Consider the following 20,795-nt stretch of genomic DNA (forward strand, 5'->3'; position numbering starts at 1 on the left):
CCTTTTTTTAGATTATGATTATGGAAGATAAAGAAATACATACATATAACAAAATTTAAATTCAAAACTATTTTCTATTTGCTCCCTTTGAAAATTGAAATTATTTGTTTGATGTAATATTTTTCTATAGTCCAATATCTAGGTGTGTCAATGTAGGCTATCTATTATTATATATCCACCCAAACTGTCTGTACCATATTCTACTTTATGTTTTCTATATGCTTTTACATTTTATTGTCTCCTTATGATACATTTGCATTGTTAGAATCCATTCATGTTAAGCTGTAGTTTATAATTTGAACAGATTATGGTCCTTAACACATTATAAAACAGCTGTTCTCAACCTTTAGGTTGAGTGAGGATTTGTTGAGGATATGTTGTTTTTTTTGTCTTGTAATTGTGATTTCTGAATTATTTCCAAATATTAATCGTCACAGCATAAATAGTTAACAGTTTAAATATCTGTACATTTTTATATAATGCATAGTTTCTGCATTGCCGAATCATATAAATTACTATGGTAACGATTACAAAAATTTCATAATTATAATTTAAAATTATAATTAATAATACACCATCATTTTATAGTCCATGTTATTGAAGGTTATATATTACAAAAGAAAATATAATGATGATTTTTTGCTTCAATAGTTAAAGCATAACTTAAAAAACCTAATGCGCCATTTGTAATATTGTTCTTTAACTAGAAACTATGAAGCTGAAATAACTATAATGTCATTTGCAGTTTGCAGACAAGGATACCCAGTATTTTAGAAATAACATTAGGCATATTGGTGTATATGTGGCCAACATGAATATATTGAAAAAGCATATTGTAATATGAAAGTCAATAATTTCAAGTCATAAAGAAATACTTTCACTTATTTGTGATTTGGTTATTTGCAGAAATATTTATCAGACAAAATAAAATGACATATTGTTTCATAGTTAAACATAAAGCTTTGGCAATACATATTTACATTATGAAAAAGATTTGATAACATTATCAAAAGCACAGTTAATTAGGCTTATGAACTCAAATAATTTTAAGCTGGGGATGCTGCATAGTAGGGGTAGCCGATTAAAAAGGTTTAGAACTGCTGATATAAAACTGTAGGGAGTTTCACAGTTAAACTAATAATTATTATGTTTTTGTATTTTAAAAAATTATCACTTAAGATCTATAAATCTGCCTATTTAGCTGAAAAAAAAAAGGTTAAATACCATGAAATTCACAGTGATATTTTGTTTAAATACATGTTGTTGTTTTTAGCGGCCCCCCCCCCCCCCCCCCCCATCCTCTGAAAGGGGAAAAGATGCTATTAGTTTTGTGTGGCCCGTCTGTCCGTCCGTCCCATTTAGAGCTCAGAAACCAGAAGAGAAAATGAAAATCGGACATCATGATATTTTAGATCATTCAAAGTTCTGATGCAACGGCTACTGTTTTATTTATTGAAAGCGAAAAATCTAATTTTTTAAATCAATTATGCAAGCAGTTTTTTAATAAAAGACACCATTTTTACAACTATTCACTATTAATAGTAACAGACACTTGAGGCTTTTTAGTAAGGGAGATGACTATTTACCATTTTTTAAACACATTTATGCAAATGGTTTTAGATTTTTGATTAAAAAAATATTATTTTTTACAAATGTATTGCTAAGTTATGTAAGTTCTGTCATACTAAATACTACTTTTATAAAAAAAAATTAACTTTTTGTTTTAAAGAGAAAAATCTATTTACTATGCAAATAAGTTGGACATAATTAAAAACAATAAGTAATTAACTTGAAACACAAAACTAAGTAAATGTTTTTGTCTTCTATGGAGATAATTCATCCTTCAGGCTTTGAATAAGAGATTGACCCTTTACAAAATAGTTTGACACTCATTATAAAACATCAGTTAGGACAGATTCACATCTAACTTCACATTCACTTTCACTTATCCCTTGGTCTGCTGGACCTTTGAGGCACCATACAGAATCTGTCAACCTTCTTTCCCCATTCTTCTCTGTCATTTGCCTTTGATAGAATTTCATTATGATATTCCTTCTGAAAATATTTAAACCTGCCTTTTTACCTGCCTGGGTGGACCACTTCTGATAGAATTTAATACCGATATTCTTCTGAAAATATTGAAACCTGCCTTATTTCCTTCCAGGGTGGACCACTTTGGGGCCGATTTTGAGTTTGTGTTTCCACACAAACTGTCTTTGTAATCTTGTTTTTTCTTAGTTCACTGCTGCTTATTCAATGTTCGCAATACATTTTATTGTTTGACTTGTAAACATTTGACATATGATGCTTGTTTTATTTTATTTTTGGTTGTTGTTTTTGTTTTCTTTAACAAAAAAAAAATTTCCACATATTGTTTGAAATACTAAACAAGGATTTATTTCAAAGTTGATTTGTTATAAAAATAAAACAAAAATTGTAAGCTTTCTTGTAATCAATCCAGTTGCTTTTATAAGATTTGGCAATTATGGAAAGCCTCCACTTAAAAACCTTCTATAGATTCAGACATTAATACAAGTAAATGAAATATTTGGAATTTTTTAAATATTTAAAATGTTGTTTTTTTGGTCAAAATCTTGTGTTGACATTTATTTTGTGTTATTTTTTTTTTGTATTTCCTCCTTAATTTTGATTTCACTTTTAGCTTATGATGATCTTGATAAAGGTTGCAGACATATCCAATGAAGCCCGGCCTATAGCAGTGGCTGAACCTTGGTTAGAATGTTTACTGCAAGAATTTTTTAATCAGGTTAGCTTTTCTTCAGATCACATATCTTGGTGATCTTGAAAGTCAGTGAGAAGAGGCAATGTAGAACAATGGTTAATGGCATAGTAAAAAATTCAATAAATATTTGGTTAGCCTTAAATTCAAGTCCTGTATCCATGAGGACAGCATCTAATTTTAAAAAAATAATTTTTTAAATATACCTAATATAAAATATATATAAAGAATTCAAATGTAGGCAAAGATCAAATAATTAATGTCAATAAACATTTATAGTATTCCAATTAAAGTAATAATACCAAGCAGTTTGATTTAATGTACCATAGCTTTTCATTTTACTTAACTAAGTCTAGAGGGCTACAATTTATACTTGAAGTTTATATTTTTTAAATAATATTTATACTTGTGTTTTAATCTTGACATCTCCACATGTGTATGTGTGTATTTAAAGACACCATATATATATATTTATATATATATATATTCTTGTTTGTTTTTTACTTCAGTATTGTAATGCAAACACATTATAGTATATGATTCTGCAGTGTATTTATAATAGTAAATTACATCTATCCTTAGTATTTACTTTAGTTAATGATTTTTTTGTAGAAATCCAACCTAACTTTTTTTGATTGATTGATCTTTATATTTGTCAGAGTGATCTAGAAAAGTTGGAAGGTTTGCCTGTAGCACCTTTTATGGACAGAGAAAAGGTTTCCAAATCCTCTTCCCAAATTGGTTTCATTAAGTTTGTTTTACTTCCATTGTTTGAAACTGTTGGAAAACTTTTCCCACAGCTTGAGGTGAGTACTTTGATGAGCACATTTCAAAGAAAAAATATAATAATATACAGTTTTAGGTTGCAAAAAAAATGTTAAAACCTCATAGCTAACGAAAACTATCAAGCTTACACAATGTTAAAAATATTTTATTTATACATTTTTATTGTAAAATTTGAGAACACATTAAGATAACATTAAAAAGAGCTTAACCAGTCATTGAATAAGAGATTCAAAGTTTATGCTTTTCTTTTTTTTAGTGGCCCCGAAAGGAGAAAAGACGCTTTAGTTTTGTGGGAAATGCCTGTTTGTCTGTCCCGTTTAGATCTCATAAACTAGAAAAGATAGTGAAAATCCTACAATATTTTAGACCATTCAAAGTTCTGATGCAACGGCTACTTTTTTCTTTTCTGAAAGTGAAAAATCTAATTTTTAAATCACTTATGCAAGCAGTTTTTTCATAAAAATACACCACTTTTACAACTATTTACTATTAAACACTCAAACACTTGAGGCTCTTTTTTAGGGGAGACTACCGTTTTCCATATTTTTTACACATTTATGTAAACTTTTGTAGATTTTTTGTCAAAAATTTTTGTTTTTATATTTGTATTGTTAAGCTATGTAAGTTCTGTTAAACTAAGTACAATATTTACACACAAACAAATGTTTACTATTTTTTTTAAAGAGAAAAAAATCTATTTAGTATGCTTTATACATTAGACATAATTTAATATGAATAGTAATCTTATAAACTGCATTTTCTTGTCCTTATGTGTTTGCTTTATGCTGTGGAAATTTATTTTTTTTTTCTTGAGGATTGGAATAAGAGAGTGAGCCTTTTCAAAACAATTAGATCAATTCTAAGACATCAGTTAGGCCAGGGGAGGCACGTTGGCTGAGCGGTAAAGTGCTTGGCTTCCGAACCGGGGGTCCTGGGTTCAAATCCTGGTGAAGACTGGGATTTTCAACTTTGGAATCTTTGGGCGCCTCTGAGTCCACCCAGCTGTAACGGGTACCTGACATTAGTTGGGGAAAAGTAATGGCGGTTGGTCATTGTGCTGGCTACATGACACCCTCGTTAACCATAGGCCACATAAACATATGAACTTTACATCATCTGCCCTATTGACCACAAGGTCTGAAAGGGGAACTAGTTAGGCCAGGTTCACATCTAACTTTACATTCACTTTCACCTATCTTTTGATCTGCTGGACCTTTGGGGCACTACACAAGATCTGTCAACCTTCTTTTTCCATTCTTATCTGTCATTTGTCTTTGATATAATTTCATTCTGATGTTCTTTCTGAAAATATTGAATCCTGCCTGGGTGGACCACTTTGGGGGCCAATTTTGAGTTTGTGTTTCCACACAAACTGTCTTAGTAACCTTGTTTTTAATGATCCTTGGCCAACTTCATTTTTACAAAGCTTTTATCAACTCACTCTGTCTGTATAGTAAAAAGTTATTTCTCTGACACCCAAACTTGGATCAAGCTGAAATTTTTCACAATTATTTCTTTTACCTGACAACACAAGAATCAATTTTTTTTAAAATTAACCAATTAAGTATTGGTAATTAAATATTTTGTTTGGTATCTTGACCTAGGGAAAGAAATTGTACTAGGTTGCTGCTTTAAATTGAAAGAAACATTATATAACTATACAATCTTCTCTAGTCATAAGTACCTCATTAGCAGAGTAGTTAGTCATTCCCTTGCATTTTATTTTTTGTTTTTTTGTACAACAGTTGGTATAAATATTATTAATCTATATTAATCACACAGATTTATTGTTGTTGGTCTAGATCTATTACAGATTCAATTACATGACCGATCCAAACTAACTGATACAATTACACTCCATATAAGCTTTTCTTTTTTTTAAAGTATTTTTAATGTTTTTCTTGTTTCATTGATTTAGTGCCAACTTCAACTTTATTAGTTTAATAACAATGGGCTAACATCATTTCTTTAAATAATTTTGTTAAAAAAGAAATGTTCCTCTTTAAAACTTTACTTTCTATAAAATATGAATTAAAGTTCAACTACTTTTGTAGCAAGCACAATAAACAACCACTTTAAAATCAAATGTAAACATTTCTTAACTTAAATTTTTGTATTACTTATTTTAATATTTTTTAAAATTATTATTTGTTCTAAAGAGAAAAGAAAACATATGAAACTATAATTTATTTATTACATTTGTAAAAAAATTGCATTTCATTTCCCACTTTACCAAAATAACCAGTTTGTGCTTTGGATAATTCACTGCAGAGTACATTGCTTATAGTAATGGCCAATTATAGTCTGTGTTTTTTGTTTTGTCTTTTAGGGTGCCATTATTGAACCCGTGAGAGATGCTTTGGCTTACTATACAGAAATGCAAAGAGCATTAGAGGAAGAGAAAGCTAAAAAAGACTCATTATCAGAAAGTGTGGAAGGTGATAAAAATGGTTTATTGCCAGCCAAAGCTAACAACATAGAAGATAAAGAGCAAGCTATTAAACAATCTATAAATCACTTAGAGGAAAAAGAGCAAACTAATAAACAATCTTTTCTTGGCAATAACCTATCACTGACTCACAATAACTCCTCCAACCTTCGACATGGGAGTTTATGCAAATTAACATCAAAAAATTCGATAGAAATTGATAAATCAACATCCTGATTAGTTACTTCTTTGGAATTTAAGATCAGTATAAAAAAAAGAAGAAAATAGTTTTTTCTTCAAACAAAAGTCAAAACTTTTCCTGAAATCAGCACTTAATAAGCAATAAGGATTGATACCACACTGTTGTAAATGTGAACCATTTCATGATTCACTTTCAGAGTTTACCAGTTGTTTATCATATTCCCAAGTGACTTGATTAGTGTTGCTTTAATCATTTACTGGATGTCTTTTCTCAGACCTTAAAATTTTGACATTTTTTTCTTTATTGCTCTATGAAAAAAAATTATTTTGGGAAAAGTGTTAAAACTATATATGAAAACAATTGTTATCTGTTATGAAAAACTTCAATGTTAAAAATAATTTTTTCTCTTAAATAAATGAAAATAGTCATCATTGTATATATTGGTGAACAATTACCACAAATATTACATATTGTATATATATATATATATATTATGATCTTCCACTTACAACATTAGCTGGTTTAGTATTGAAGATATAAGAATGAATCTTGTAATAAACTGATGTTATTCAATTTCCAGTTGCTCAAATTAGTAAAATGTACTTACATCAGAATCTGATGATTTGTGTACATGACAGGGATTCAGTGCTCTCAGTACATCTACAATCTAATGGACCTCTAAAAGCTTATATTTTAATGCATGAAGCTAATACTCTAGGTGCATGAACACTTGCTTATTCTAGTGGAACATTGCAATCCATTTCATGTTTTGCTTTTTTACAAAGCTTATATCAACTTGCTGTCTGTCTGTCTGATACAAATTTTGTACACATTATTTTCCCCACTTCCCATTGAAGTTGAAACTTTGCACAATTATTCATTGTCCCTAAAAACACATGAAGCAATAGAAAAATTGACCAATTATTTTTATCAATTACTCATTATTAATTAATTCTGTTTTATATAGAGACACTGCTAGCTTAAAACTAATAATAACCTTCTATTTTCATAAGTATATCAAACTTAGTGGCTGATGTGTTGGCCTTCCATTAAGGAGGCTTAAACCCTCAAGTTAGAATCAAGTAGAGAACTTTTTAAAAAATTGCTTTTGAAAAGCCACAAGTGAATGGACCGTAGCGCATGGAGCATGGTAAAAGCAAGTAATTGCTCAATACAAAAACACTTGGTAAAAATATTTCCAATTGCACAGATTTATTATTTTTAGTCTATAACTATTACAAATTAATTACATGATTGATTCAAAATAATTAATGCAATCACACTTTATATAAGCTTTTTTTTTTTTTAAATTATTTTTAAAATTGTAGGCTACTTGTTTTTTTATTTCTCAAAGAAATGTCAACATGATCTTTAAAATATCACTACTTATTAATAATATTTACATTAATTCTTAATGGCTTTCAAAATTATTTCATCTCTTGATGATTATTTTTGTTTAATGGATGCCTATATTTTTGTTCAAGACGTTATTCTTTACTAGACTTCACATAATCACATACACTATGTCATAGTCTGTTGCTTGGATGTTCTCGTTACTGGCTATTTTGATGGTGGATAGCAAATTGTACACAAGCTTGAGGAGTCTCACTGGTCCTTCTGATATCTTTGGCTACTAAACCTTCATGTAACTATGGTGTTTCTTACAGTACTCTTGTTAGGAACTGTTTTAACTCCATAAATGGGTGATTGTACAGTTAATAGAGAAATATCCTGGCATATATGTAACTTCTGTATCAGAGTCCTCTGGATTCTTTTTACTTTATTGAGAGAATTATATTTCTACTATATCTATAGCCCCTGATCAAAGATGAGCACAATCTCATTTCAAGTCTAATCATCACTTGGAAAAGCTGACTGCACTGAAAACACATGTATTGCTTTTTCTCTTAGATTTTTTTTTATCTTAGTTCTTTGCATATTGTTGTTCTATTTGCCTTGAGGCTTGATACATCAACATTCAGTGCTCCACACCATGTCATGGGTGTCAATTCCACATTCCTTAAGGGAGCTCTTAAGAGTATGTCTTGTGCTGATCCCATGAAGTGATTGCACAGTCTATGGTAAAAGTGTGAAGAAATGTATTCTTTTCAATAGTGTATTATTCATTGACAGTATTTTTAAGTGTAATAATATAAAGAGAAATTGTTTTATGCAAGTGTGCATTTGAATATTTGTTTCTTTAAGTATATCATCATTTTGTTAGTAATCATTATTGCATTAAATGTAATATTTTATTCTGTAAATTATCATGCACTCAGTTGTTATTTTATGTGCAACTATGTGTGTATACGGTTTCCATCAGTTGAGAATATAGGAATGTAATACACCTTTGTAATTTTATTTTGTTTATATAGGTAACTTTAGTAATAAAATTAGCATTAATTTAATAGAAAATGTCATAGTAATAATCAGAACATGACATCTTAATTTTATAGAAAGTGAGATGACAGCTACAAGATTCTTCACTCTTGGGTAAACTTGCTTACAAAGCAACTATGCTATCCACCAACAAGAATACAAGTGACAAGAGAATTCAAATCATAGACTAAATGCTAACATTTAGGAAAGCATGGCATCAAACTAAATGAGTCCAACCATTTAAAAATTTTTAAAATCATTAAACAAAGTTATCTCCACACAGATAAGGAATTCATTTGATAGAAATTCAACTTAATTTGATTCTATTATTGTTTAAAAATTATCAATAATTTTAAGCATTGTTTGTATTTTTTAAATCATATCTTTAGTTTGTAGACATTAACTTAGCTTTGTTGTTTTTCATCATCTAAAGATTGGCTGAAACTACCTCATATATTTTAACTTGTTTATAAGCATTTGATTTTCTTAAGTCTAAACAAATATACGTTTTACTTCATTTAGTTAATTATTTTTTTTAATTTATGTTTTACTAGATTAGTACTCAGACAATATAAACAATAAAGTTAAAAATGTGTAAAACATAACATGTATTCCATATGAGATGTGATTTTCTGAAAGCTAGTTTGTCATTTTGGAGCACATGGAAACCTGATAATATGTATCTGGCCACCAAAATAACAATAATTGATGATTTTAGAGAGGAAGAAGAAACCAGGGTAAACAGAGAAAAGAGCTATGTTCAGGGAAAAATTTGCCAAAACTCTATGAATGTAAAACTGTCTAGTAGTTGTCATTTAGGTAAAACTGTTTCAAAGATGTTTGTACGCCATGGATGTATTGTTGTTTAGTCAGCTATTTGTATTAACAGGTATGTCCATGAGTCCATTAAATTAAGGTTGTGCATAAAGCTTGAAGCAGATTAATGGGGGCATAAAAAAAGATGGTGGCCTGAAACAAAAGTTAAGAGCATGAGACTTTCAGTTTTTGGATGTCTCCTACACCATGTGCTGCTTGAGATATGACACTTCATTTATTCAATATGTGTATGGTGGCATTTCTGGTCAAGTTAATGTTTCATTTTCTGTGCACATATATTTTCAAAAAGGCATAAATTTTAATGATAAAGTATATTTTTAAAGGAGAATTTCTTTAAAACATTGGCATGATTTAATCTCCCATAACAACTAGCTGAACCTTTCCAAGATATTTTTTCTACTTCATTACTAAACCATGAGATACCACCTGTGTGGAAGTCATCTATAATTGTACCTGTGCCAAAGGTTTCCAAACCAAAGGAAATGAATGACTATAGACCTGTTTCACTTACTTCCATTGTGTCTAAATGTTTAGAAAAATTGGTTAAAATGTTTCTTCTGAATGATCTTTGTAATAAGTTAGACCCTTTACAATTTGCTTACCAAAAGGGTAAAGGTGTAGACGATGCCATCCTAAATATTTTAAACTGTGTCTACAAACATCTGGACTTACCGAACACTTATGTAAGATTGCTCTTTATGGATTTCTCATCAGCTTTTAACACTATACAACTTCATTTACTCATTGAAAAGATGAAAGCGTTGCAGATTAGTCCATACATAATACTATGGGCTAATGAATTTTTGACCCAGAGAGCTCAGAGGGTTAGGGTAAACAATGTTATATCTAATGAACGCATAGTTAACACAGGAGCGCCCCAGGGGGCTGTAACATCGCCATTGTGGTTCATTTTGTACACCAATGATTTTCAATCCGATAGTTCTTGTTGCTCCTTCACAAAATTCGCTGATGATGCGGCTCTTCTTGCCCTGCTCTCAGAGAGCTCAGACGTAAATGAGTATTTCAAAGAACTAGAACACATTGAGGAATACTGTAAAGATAATTTTTTATTATTAAATGTAAAAAAAAACAAAGAAATGATAATCGATTTTCGTAGGGACAAGAAGGGAAATGATATTGTTTCTGTAGCTGGAGAGACTATTGAAATTGTGCAAACCTTTAAATACCTTGGTACTATCCTAGACAATAAACTAAATTTTACTGCAAATACTGATTATATCAGCAAAAAAGGGCAGCAAAGTTAACTACTAAGAAAACTGTCCTCGTTTAATGTTAGCGAAAAGGCCTTGGCTATGTTTTATCACGCTCACATCTGCAATATTTTAAGTTTCAATATCACTGCCTGGTATGGCAATCATGTTAATAGTTTTCTGTTAATAGAAAATACAAATGAATTTTTTTTTAAATGCTACAAAAACTTAACTTAGGAAGTAGTTGTTAACAAGTTCACACATAAGAAGAATGTTTATATTAAACAACAAACTTGACTCAAAGACTTTATTGAACTTTGAAAATTAGATCTTCTGTATTTAAGACAACTCTTAGGTAGATGGAGGGTCAGAAATGTACAGAAAAATAAAATAATTGAAAAAGTGTTGCTTTTTTTTTTTTAATTTTGAAACATATGAAAGGAAAATGAAAAAAATTTTTTTTTTTAAATTCCAAGACTTATTGTTTAACATACCGGTATTTAAACTTTAAAAAAAAATGTAAGCATACTCAAATGAAAATTTAATAAACATTTTTATCAAAGATAAATTAAATTAAATTAAGTGCAATTTTATGTGTGTGTATATATGTGCAAAACTTCACTATTTTCTTTTAGTAGAAAAAAAGGACTGTTCATCATTGGATAAAATAAAACTGATCCAGTTTTGAAAAATTGAGAACCTAGTAAATATTTATAGAGAGAAAAGTTTTAAAAAATCTTTTTTTTTTGTTGTTGTTGTACATCATTTCTAACATAAACAAGTAATTTATTTAGTCAAGATTTTCAAAAATTATGAATTTGCATTAATAAACTTGCATGCTGACTAAATGTTGAATTTTTTTTATTCAATAGTCTTATAAAGTGATATTGGTTGATATCCATTTGATGAGATTACATTAGATATGTTTTGGATACACATTAAATATTCTTATTTAGGATATAATCAACCTGCCATCATAGCTTCTATATTGACTTGGTAATACACAATTAAGCACGAATTTTTTAGTGTGAAGGGCTTAAATATTTTGAAGATAATAATGAAAGTTGTAACTACTCCACAATTATTATAGTGTGATAACAATTGTTTGATGAATATCTAAGTTTGATCATTTTTTTTCATAAGTAAGAATAACTCTACCACATGATAAGCTATGTGTAATGACAGACTAGATATATTACTTTTATTTTACAACATTCATTTATTTAATGTGAAAATTGATACAAATTGTTTTAATATTATGATATGAAATGTATTGAATACTGTATAAAATATTTGTGTCATATTTTTATTTGTATTATATTCATGTTTTTAAATTACTTCAATTTGCATGAAATAATCTCAACCTCAAACTGTCTCTTTAGAATAATGAATACTACAATTGAAAAAGAAAAGTGAAATGAGTTATATTCAATTATATTTAGAATCTCAAATGTCTTTTATTTATTCAATCTACTAATTAATATTTTTGTACATCTGCAAATCTGTAGAACTTTCACTTCTTCCCTTTAACATTAAATTAATGTTTTTTTAGTTCAATTATGTTAATAGTTTTTTTTTTTGTTCTTATAATTAGTCTGCATAGTAATGTAAAACATTACATGCATCCTTAATCTTCAGAATTGAAGACATTGCCATTATAATTAGTTCACACAGACTAATGGTTTGTCAAATAAGCTTATAGAGATTTTTTTTTTATAATGGCTTGTTGTTTCAATTATTTTCAATGATTTTGTTATTACAATCAGCTTTATTATTCAATGACTCAATCAACCTGATGGATTGACAGTTTTCTTCAGTCAACCTAATGGTTTGACAGTTTTCTATTATTAAAGAAATTAAAGTGTATGTCTTTTTTTCTGTAATTTAAAATAAAATCTATTAAAATAGTATCAACCAACCTGCCAGAATCAGTTTAACAGTGTACAGTTTTCAGAATTATGTTTTATTTTATGTATTATTTTATATTAATAATAATATCTTTATTATTCATGAGGATATTTGTCTTACAATTTGTACATTATACATAAAACAACTATAGCAAAAAAAAATTAAATATTTGTTCACACTTGTTTCCCTAAAAAATTACAAGTGAAATGTTGATATCAAAAAGTTGGATTGTATTTAATGATTTGGTTGCCAGGGCAAGGGGTTAGGTGTCTGTATTTGTGGTTTGTGTCTTGTATGTTCCCTATAAATATAAAGGTAAAATGTTAGAATCTTGAGCTAAAGGGTGTTTTTTTATCTTTAATTTTTTTTTTTATCTTTCTTATATGCCCATATGGGATGTTTTGCAGACTGATACTGACTAAACAAGCAAGCATCTACATTAACATCTGTAACTCTAGTATGACATGAGCATAATGATTCATATCTCCACATTGACAGTTTTGTATGGAAGGCAATCTGTTTATCTTATTCTCATTTAAACAAAAGTATTTCAATGTTTTTTCCCTGTTTATATGCTTGTATATTATACATATTTTCCTGGACTTGTATATATGAATACATGTTAGATTGGAATTGTCTCTCATTTTATTTATCAGTAATAAAACTATCCAGTGGATGTATTTATTGTACTTATTGAAACATTGCTGTAGCTGTTGGCCCATAATTATAATAATTATCCAACACTTAGCGGTCTTCTTTTTTTCTTCTTGCTCAGTCATTATATCAGGCTTTGTTTGTTTTATAAGATCTGAGAGTTCCCCAGGAAGGGAGATTATTACGTCCTTGGCCTCCTGTGGAACAGGAGATGATGGCAGCAGACAGTATTTGAACTCGAATCATCATTAAAAGTCTCGTACAGTGGTTTTCATATCTATCAGCTGTACATGCACCTTTGTCTTTAAAAACGCTTTAACTTATTTAAAATGTAATGGTCAATACTACATCTAGTAAGTATTTCATGACAACAAAAGGACTTTCTTTGTAGGTAAACAAATAGTTCTGCATTGCTTTATTTAGTTTAGACATAGTTCTGTATATATTGTAGTACATAAATGCAGGGATGTCAAGCTACATTTAAAAACTTGATTTCTTCAGATCCACTTCCATCCATTACAATTTGAAATGCATAAAATGAATTCAGAATAATAAAAATAACAGTGCTGTTCTACATTTATATTACATTTTACAGTAGAGCTTCATTTCAAGTTGTCACCAGTCATAATAATTATCAAGAAAAAGGAAAGTTTATTTACATACAATTTATTCAAAATATAATTAATAAGAAATAGATGTACCTAATTGTTGACATATTGGCATAATGTTCATTGAACTAGGAAGCAAGTATACTAGTTCTGATCCATGACGCCATTGAAATTATAGCCAATCACCATCGAGTATTCTCAATGTCACCTGCTCTTTGTATTTACAAAGCTTATGTCAACTCTGTCTCTCTGGTAAAAAAGTTTGAACACATTATTTCTCCCACACCCATTCTCGGATCAATTTGAAACTTTGTACTACTATTTCTTGTATCCGACAAAACTAGAATCAATATTAAAAAACCAGTTAGCTAATTAATTATTTTGTTTGTTATCGAACAAGGGAAAGAAATTGTGCTTAACTTATGTGGCAGTATAAAGTTGAATTAGTCCCATTTATACTTTGTGTAGAGAATTAAATAGTTGCTTAAAAGTTTGAAACTAACAATATAGGCTATAGCTATGAAACCTTCAATTTTCATAAGCACTTGGCTGTCACGGTGGTTAGTGTATTAGATTGAGGAGGCTTAAGCCCTCGAGCTCGAATTCAAGTCGTACAATTGTTTAAATATATACACGCCTATATATAATCCATTTAAAAAGCGATCACAGTAACCTTCACCCATTCTTTCCCCCTCCCTTTTTCCAACTGGTCCAGACAAGGGATGCACTGACAAAGCTAAAAGCATGACATTGAGCGAAACAAAAACAATTGGTAAAAATATTTCTAATCGCACATATTGTTAGTCTAGATCTATTACAAATGTACTTACAAGACTGGTCCAACTAATTGGCACAATTACCAATTTTTTTTGATGAAATAGCTAACAGAATTATTTGTAAAAAAAAAAAAAAAAAAAACAATTAACGTGCATAAACTTTGATCGGGTTTCTAGCTCCAATCACATCATACATTTTTTATCCTTTTCTTATTTACGGACATTTTTTTAAAATACGTGACATCCCATCATTGGTGTCGCGCGGTCCTTACATTTCCAAGCGGCGGCCTAAAAGACCAAGAACCAGTCCGTCTATACATTTATAACGCCAAACAATGACCTTTGATCCGTGGTTTCGAATAAATATTGGCAACAAATTTCTCAAATCTAATGCGAGCCATAAACTAAACCTCCACTAAGCTTACACTGCCTGCCACCCACGATCTGTAGTTGTCTCATCCCTGCATTAATGTATTGTCAATAGATAGGTCTACATCATATCGATAAGCATACATTTTTTTAGATATAAAGAACACAATTTAAGTTTGAGCTGTGAGCAAAGTTTCAAATATATAAATACAATAGATACAATTATGAAAACACCAACTAGTTAACTAACAGAGTGACAATTGAATCACGATTTTGGCCCTACTACCAATACACAAAAGCCTATTGCAAGTAAAATAAAATAAAAAATAAGTGATATCTATAAATGTAGCCCACGTTTAAAATCTCTCACTTCAAGTTTAGGGACCAACCGGGAAGCATTTCCAAGGTCCAAAGTGAAATAGAATCGATTTAGGCGCCAATTGGTTTTGAAAATCAGGGGGGAAGTGTATATGGACAGCACTGTGGTCGTCAAAAGTCTCACCATCTAGGAATACTTTCCGGATCTTTAGGGCCTGTTATGTTCTTTCTAAAGGCTTTCTTAGATAAGCCTACATATAAGATGTTTATATGGTACAGTAGAATGTACATAAAATGCTTGTTTATATTGTATGGTATTTAGGAGGTAAGTTGAAACCGCAAGACCTTCAAGTGAGCTTTAAAATGAAAGAGGCTCAGCAGGATAGCGTTGTTCTTCTAATAAATAGAATTGGACAGCTATACAAATCTTTGCTTGACTTAGTCCTCTTCAATAATGAGCATGCTGTTTCCTTCATTTAGTGACTAATGTACATCCAAGAACGTTTTGTTCTACACTTACCAAAAAAACAATGTTTACGCAAGTTAGCAGGAAATGTTTTTAACGACACTATGTCTGTTGATTTTGTGTGTGTGTGTGTCAAAGGCCTATATTGTCCATTTCTCTGGTCATCTGACACACAGCACAAGGTTCACAACACAAAGTGGTCAAAAAATCTTTGAGAATAGATCCCTGAAAAATAGTCACAGGTTGAAAACAAATAATATAATTAGTAGTGTAAAAGGCTCAAACATGCTTACTAGAAAAAAGCTAGACACATAGAGAATTGTGAAAACATGAAAAACATTTTAAACAATTAAAAAAAAACAATACCTTTTCTATACATTTTATACAGCGATTATTTTGTTCTTAATAGATTTTTTTTTAAAAAAAAAAAAGGAATATTTTTTTTCCTCGACCCAATCTCCTTCCCCCGAGAAAAAAATCCTGGTTGAGTGACTATACAAGTCTACTAAATGATAAGCCTCTAGATCTAGACTTAGAAAACGGTGCGCAAAATGTTCCTAAAAATTAATTTAGTAATGGCAATGACCTCCATTCCGAAGATTAAGGATTAGTGCAGTGCTGGTGCATGTTGCACATGACTATGCAAACCCAGTTGCGACCTGCATATTTTACGCATCTCGTGCAGAGATCTTTTTTACTTTAAAAAATTATAACGGTCAAACCTAGAGTTTTCAGCGTTGCCAGTAATTCTTTTTCTAACAACTATCAGCAACTATTAAATTTCTAGGAAAATTGCCGTTTTCGATGTCCAGGTTTTTTAGTCCACCCAGAAGGTTCCAGGTTCCATGAAGTTATGTAAAAATGGAACTTTTTTTTTTTAACCCGCTCAAACCCTCTTCCCCCTCCCCGAGAAAAATGTCCTTGTTAAGCGAATGTATTGATCTATTATCTATTATATGATCTATGCTATTCTAATGCTAGCCCTTTAGATCTAGACTTAGAAGACGGTGCGCATAATGTTCTTAAGCAGTAATTTATTAAACACGCGGAAATACCACAAGACTTAATCTGTTCAAGATGTTCTTAAGCAGTAATTTATTAAACACGCGGAAATACCACAAGACTTAATCTGTTCAAGATTTACATTTGCATAGATCAGCTGTTAAAAAAGAACTCGTATCATAGCAATTGACTATTGAGATCACGGAACGACAGTCCAGAGCGCAAACCGTACGACAAGAGACTTGGAGTTTCAAGTTACTTTTGCTTTTTCACCGTATACATTAGAGTGTAGAGTATAATACCTTTTGGTCACATTGAAAGGACAAACTAAGATTTTTTTAATACATGTGAGCTTGCGTTCCCAGAGCTATTTTTACATGTATTTTCATCTTCAGTACTTTTATAGGTTAGAGCTATTTTTGTATATTCTATTATTTATAGGCTATTGCCTAAATTTATTATTAGTTCCGCCTATAGTTATATGGGTTAGTGCGACAAGTATACAGGAATAAGTTAATTCCATGCTGCTTCTTGGTGGACAGTTTACCATTGTACGGTCAGAACAGCATCTCTGTCTGTGTGACGAGAGGTCTTAGTGATCTTAGATGCTAGTAATTGTTTTCAATATTTTTATTTCTGTACCTGGGACGGCCTGCTATTATTACTGCTATAACTGCTGCTATATTTTGTTATTGCTGCCTTAGAGTGTTTATATAGAGCAGGGGTTCTCAGCCTGTGGATCGCGACCCCCTTGGGGGTCGATTGACAATTTGTCTGGGGTCGCTTATGTCCATCGAAAATATGGATTTTGTTTCCATTCTAACATGTAAAACTTGTCACAAATTAAGTTTTTTCCATTGAAATTTACTAAATATATTGTTGTTCGAGGATAAATGTTGCAGACAACTGAATCAGAAATTATTTCGAACATTTTGATTGTTTTCGAACATTTTGATTGTGCAGCAGATATACATTGTATAAGTTTACTTCTGAACTATCATCTGTTAATTTAAAAGTCAATGTTATTCACCATACTTATAGAACCATTTTGGCCTTTATTTACTAACTTCTCGGCTTCCGTATAGAGTATTTGCAAAATCCGTAATATATAAACTAAACAATGTACGTTTTAAAAAGGGTTGAATAAGGCATCCAAAAATTTGAATTTTAATACGTAAACTCTGTTTAGAAATCCGTAACACCATGGACAACATGAACCTTGAATGAACTCCAAATGGTAGCGGGGGAGGAAGCATGGGCTTCCCGTAGTGCCCTGCTAAGAAACTCTGTTGTTTTTAGTAGTTCCTCATGGCTCCCCCATTCAGTTCAAGTGACACCAGTTGTCTCCCCGCAGCTCTTGGACACTAATAAGACATGCACCACTGTTTCCTCTGCCTGCACCATGATTAGTTTATGCATGAATTCAAAACCCCAGTATGTCATTAGTACAGAAACTAATATTTACATGCTTCCAACTTCATCTGCTCTCTATGAGAGAAATTACCTTGAACCTGGCAAACAGATAAAATGATAATTTCTGTGAAAGAACATTTGCGCATGTGTGCAGACATTTCCCCCTCACCCTTACTTTTCAAATCTACTCCTCATCTCATTAGCACTTGCTAAATGCAAGGAAAGTCAAAGTGAAAGATGTTTAGGAGACATAAATAGTTGAACAGTCAAACATTTCTCTATAAATAGGCCTCGACACAATTCTGGATCAAGCGTTTGCAGCCATGTTCCGCTTAGTCTCAATTGCACCCTCTTCTTCCATTTGCAATAATATATTTATTTCTCGAAACAGCCTGTTAGTTATCCAATTCAAATACAAAAAAATGTGCCACATGTATGGAATGTGAATATGAAATACTAATGTAAATAGATGCACGTCATAAACAAATTATTTCATTTATTTGTTATTGGATAATAAGGAGACATATATATATATATATATATATATATATATATATATCAAGAATTTAATTACATACTGTACCGCGATTAAACATTAAGCTTTGGCAATGCAAATCAGATATTTACATTAGGCCTCGAATTATAATTTTGTAACATCATACTTATAAACCAAAATAATTTAATGTTGGCGGTCGCCAATAAGTGAGGAATTGTACAAAGGGGTCGCCAAGCTAAAAAGGTTGAGAACCACTGATATAGAGTTATAGACCTGGATTAGTTTCTGTTGTCGTTGTAGACCTAGAGTAGTAAAGCGTATTTTAGTATTTTGGTATTATGGTTTCATTTGGGCGTAGATCTATTAATCTAGACTTGTTATTGTAGTTGGGTTTAGTGTAGCAAGTCGATGTAATTTAGAAAGTGGTTGGATAGTGTTGATTATGGTAATAGCAAAGATCTATAGTCTAAAGGGTTTCTGATTAGTTGTTTGGGTTTAGTGACCGTTTTAGTCAAGTTTAGTATACATATGATACATTTTATTATTATTATTGGTTCCATGGCAATAAAGATTTTTTTTTTGTATTTATTCTAAATTAAAGTTTGTTTTCCTTTAGTTAGTTAGTTCAGTCTAGTTGTCTGGTTGCTTAGGTGACTCTAGCCCCTTGGTCACAGACTGAGGTGTCACAGATGAAACCCACCCAGTAGCGTCACCATCTGGCTACTGTAATAAATTCTGTATAGCAGCACAAGGCCTAGACCTGACCTAGAGCCATCCCTGACCACCTGCTAGACCTGACCTAGAGCCATCCCTGACCACCTGCTAGACCTGACCTAGAGCCATCCCTGACCACCTGCTAGACCTGACCTAGAGCCATCCCTGACCACCTGCTAGACCTGACCTAGAGCCATCCCTGACCACCTGCTAGACCTGACCTAGAGCCATCCCTGACCACCTGCTAGACCTGACCTAGAGCCATCCCTGACCACCTGCTAGATCTGACCTAGAGCCATCCCTGACCACCTGCTAGACCTGACCTAGAGCCATCCCTGACCACCTGCTAGACCTGACCTAGAGCCATCCCTGACCACCTGCTAGATCTGACGAAATGAAAACAAAGGGACTATGAAGAGAGATTGCGTTTTCGACTTGACGTTTGAATTCAGAGGCGACCCCCCCCCCATAATGGCTTCATACAAAACTAAATTTGAAGCATGCGATCAACCCGTGACTCATTGCGTGCATCCAATAAGAAGGCTTAGTCAATAATGAGACAGAAAGTCATCCCCCCAAATAATTGTATTAAATAAGTCTTGAAACTTGCAGACGTAATAAAGAAACAAAATAATACTAAATGAATTGAAAGAAAAAAAGGTTTACCTTAATTCCAAAAAGAGCTCTAATTTTGACCCTAAGAGCAAAGGCAGCACAAGGAATAAGTGGCATGAAAGGTGTTTCCCCTAACCGGGTAGCTAGGGAGTATCTGTAGACTGGCCAACAACAGCACAGTGCTAAACCTGGAACATAGATGGAAAGTTTTAAAAAGTGTATTTATTTTTTTTTAATTCAAGAATATTCAAGGGTCAGAAACTATTGGTCACAAGCATCCAGTGGCGTTGCTAGCGTACTTGATGAAGCAGCCCTTTTGATGCCCTCCCAAAACAAAAACAAGATCAAACACCAAACATCATTTCTTGTTTGAAAACAACTGTAGTTCAGATTTACTGTTTCTCATACTTTTTTTACGATCCCATACAAAAGAATTCGCTTTCGTCAACTAGTTAGGAGGTCAGGAAGAGCGCTGGTCTTCAGGCGAGGGATAGATGACCATAAAAGGGGTTATATGTTACCTAAAAAACAAAACATCGATAGCAGGAGAAATTGTTTATCAAATTTAAAAAATTTGAATCAACATTTTGCATCCTTATTAATGATCAGTATTATAGTTTAGAGTTTATACAAAAACTCTGTAACCGGTTCAATTTAAAGAAAAAAAAGCAGTTTCGTTAAATTACTGAAGTAGCCTATTCAGTATATCGCACAAACTGTAAATTAGCATTAACCCAGTGGTGTCTCTAGGGGGATGCGGGCCGCACCGGGTGACACCTACCAGGGGGTGAACCCAAGTCGGAATAATGAACTTTTCCAAAATGCAACTTTAAAAAAAATTACTACCTCGAATGTTACTCGCGGTTTAGTATC

The 20,795-nt window shown here is 31.5% G+C and overlaps 2 protein-coding genes across 13 annotated transcripts in view; one reads left to right on the forward strand and one right to left on the reverse strand.

Moving 5' to 3' along the window:
• The window catches only part of LOC106074013 (high affinity cGMP-specific 3',5'-cyclic phosphodiesterase 9A-like), a 132,361-nt gene extending 119,612 nt beyond the window's left edge, over positions 1-12,749 (forward strand). For 6 of the 8 annotated variants that reach the window (XM_056009096.1, XM_056009095.1, XM_056009097.1 and 3 more), the window contains 3 exons: positions 2,663-2,767; positions 3,400-3,546; positions 5,856-12,749. In XM_056009096.1, the coding sequence (XP_055865071.1) occupies positions 2,663-2,767; positions 3,400-3,546; positions 5,856-6,191 (588 nt within the window). In that variant the 3' untranslated portion in view covers positions 6,192-12,749. The remainder of the gene's footprint in view (positions 1-2,662; positions 2,768-3,399; positions 3,547-5,855) is intronic. The other 2 variants (XM_056009101.1, XM_056009100.1) reach the window with 2 other exon arrangements.
• An 8-nt stretch (positions 12,750-12,757) lies between these two features.
• LOC106074012 (placenta-specific gene 8 protein-like) overlaps positions 12,758-20,795 on the reverse strand; it is a 35,814-nt gene continuing 27,776 nt past the window's right edge. For all 5 annotated transcript variants that reach the window (XM_056009103.1, XM_056009106.1, XM_056009108.1 and 2 more), the window contains 2 exons: positions 19,974-20,110; positions 12,758-15,907 (listed from right to left, as the gene is read on the reverse strand). In XM_056009103.1, the coding sequence (XP_055865078.1) occupies positions 15,815-15,907; positions 19,974-20,110 (230 nt within the window). In that variant the 3' untranslated portion in view covers positions 12,758-15,814. The remainder of the gene's footprint in view (positions 15,908-19,973; positions 20,111-20,795) is intronic.

Source organism: Biomphalaria glabrata, chromosome 13, assembly GCF_947242115.1.
Source record: "Biomphalaria glabrata chromosome 13, xgBioGlab47.1, whole genome shotgun sequence".
Taxonomy (NCBI): Eukaryota; Metazoa; Mollusca; class Gastropoda; family Planorbidae; genus Biomphalaria; species Biomphalaria glabrata.